Source organism: Xiphophorus maculatus, chromosome 19 (assembly GCF_002775205.1).
Source record: "Xiphophorus maculatus strain JP 163 A chromosome 19, X_maculatus-5.0-male, whole genome shotgun sequence".
In the NCBI taxonomy this organism is placed as follows: domain Eukaryota; kingdom Metazoa; phylum Chordata; class Actinopteri; order Cyprinodontiformes; family Poeciliidae; genus Xiphophorus; species Xiphophorus maculatus.
This window is the reverse complement of record NC_036461.1, coordinates 12,236,016-12,238,236: the sequence shown is the minus strand read 5'-3', so window position 1 is coordinate 12,238,236 and position 2,221 is coordinate 12,236,016. Positions and strand designations below refer to the sequence as shown.

At 43.6% G+C, this 2,221-nt stretch overlaps 1 protein-coding gene across 2 annotated transcripts; it reads right to left on the bottom strand.

The window, feature by feature from the left end:
• Nucleotides 1–220: 220 nt before the first annotated feature.
• LOC102226902 (homeobox protein Nkx-2.4) lies at nucleotides 221–1,932 on the bottom strand. 2 transcript variants are annotated; one of them, XM_023353143.1, is made up of 2 exons: nucleotides 1,438–1,932; nucleotides 221–977 (listed from the first exon to the last, which is right to left on the bottom strand). In XM_023353143.1, the coding sequence occupies exons 1-2, from the start codon at nucleotides 1,805–1,807 to the stop codon at nucleotides 286–288; spliced, it is 1,062 nt and encodes a 353-aa protein (XP_023208911.1). In that variant the 5' UTR covers nucleotides 1,808–1,932; the 3' UTR covers nucleotides 221–285. The 2 variants fall into 2 exon arrangements, with proteins under 2 accessions (XP_023208911.1, XP_005799201.1); XM_005799144.2 differs by having other exon boundaries at nucleotides 221–950.
• Nucleotides 1,933–2,221: the final 289 nt, after the last annotated feature.

Here is a 2,221-nt window from a genome sequence, read left to right as displayed (position 1 = left end):
GTCAAGAAAATGTGTCCTGATCAGTTCATGCGCCTCTTTGCGCGCCTTGTCCCGTTTGACCCTTTGCCACCAAATTATTACTTGTATATATATATATATATATATATATATATATATATATATATATATATATATATATATATATATATATATATATATATATATATATATATATATATATATATATATATATATATATATATATATATGTTTGAGGCTCATCCGCAGGTGAGGCTCATCCGCAGGTTCACATGAAACTGGACAGTAACAGTACTTTTGAAAGTCCTACCACGTTCTGCCGTACAGGAGGTTTGAGCTGACCATGTTACTGGTGTAATCTACAGCAGATGCGTCTATCTGGGCCATGTTCAGCTGACTGTGCAATGAAGGCGGACTAGGCGACATCTCCTCCAGCTCCAAAGCGTTCACCTGCTGCTGGCTTTGATGCTGCCCGAGGCTTCCGGCTGAAGACGCAAGCACCACTCCACCTCCATTCTGCTGTTGACTCTGTTGTTGGTTCTGTTGAACCTGTTGCTGATTCGGCGTCGGTGTGTTGGAGCCGTTCTGACACGGCTTACCATCCTTTACCAGAACAGGCACTGCGACGCGCCGCGGGGACTGCGCCTGCTGTTGGCACAGGTTACCGTCCTGTTGCTGCTGTTGCTGCATCTGCTGCGCCGCTTTGTCCTTGGCCTGGCGCTTCATCTTGTACCGGTGGTTCTGGAACCATATTTTCACCTGGGTCGGCGTCAGGTGGATCATGCTGGCCAGGTGCTCTCTTTCGGGTGCCGACAGGTATTTCTGCTGCTTGAACCGCCTCTCCAACTCGTAGACCTGAGCCTGCGAGAACAACACGCGCCTTTTCCTCCTGGGCGCAGCGTGCAGAGCTGGCATGGCTTTGCTTGCGTCTCCCATCCCCGTCAGGCTCCCCATGCCACTCATGTTCATACCTGTGGAAGGTCCCATGAATCTAGAAACTTTAAAAAATACATACATATACGTGCGTTCAATAAACAGAAGAGGAGAACACTATTTCGCCTGAACTATTTATCTTTTATTAATGTAAATTATTTCTGGAACTTTGAAAAAAGTTGTAAAATCTTCAGATATAACAAAATAGTAATAATAATAATAATAATAATAATAATAATAATAATAATAATAATAATAATAATAAAAGTAATAATAATAATAATAATAATAATAATAATAATAATAATAATAATAATGGTTGAGCCAGACTTGAAATGAATGATCTCCTTTTCAGTTTAGTCATTAAATGTTTCTTTTTTTTTTGTAAAATATTGTCCATCATAAAAATTGAACTTTTGTCCTTACATAATTAATATTTAGTAGAATATAGGGTCATCTGGTGTTTACGCGTTCATACAGAATGTAAAATGATGAAAGTGTAGATAAAATGAGAATCGAACTTACTTGTGGAGTATCTTGGATCAGGGTTGGCGCTGTACCATCCTGTAGCTGCTGCAGTATTCCGCATGCTTTCCTGGTACGACGGGAGGTCTCCCATATTGCCAATGCTCCCGTTGCAGTATCCCCCCATTGCGCCGTGGGAGAACTGGGAGACGGTGTGCGGCATGTGGTAAGTGGTGGCCACGGTGGCGTTGTGGCCCATCGAGTGCTGTTGCATGCCGGTCTGAGACACCTGAGGTTGTCGGTAGGCTCCCAGTGAAGAGGTTAGATTCCCCGCGCCGTCCATGCCACTGAACTTCTTGTAGGTCTCCTCGATTGGACTCAAAATATCTGTCACTGAAAAAGGCGTTGTATGCTTTGGGCTCAACGACATGATTCAGAAAGCAGGTAGATTTTTTGTGTTTGAGCAGATCAACCGTGTTGTTGTATCGGCTCTCTCCTTGGTGGATGTCTACGTAAGAGAGTGCTTGGAGTGCGCCTGAGATCCTATTGATCGCCTTGGAGAAGGAGGCGAGCCCAGGGCGCTCTTAGCCCGGGTTTATTGGAGCCAGGAGCCAGGTTTACGACAAACACCGGGGGGGCGGAGCAAAACTCCCAAACCAGCAAACAACGATCATTGACATTTTTTAGAGACATAATTCATGAAAACACCCTCTGCCTTGTGATAACTTCGACAAAACGACCAAAAACTGATATTGGAGTTTATGAACATGTTCTTTCTGGCGATTTTATCCAGGTGAGAAGAGCTCGTGGTGTTATGTCCACCAGCTGATCTTGCCACATATGA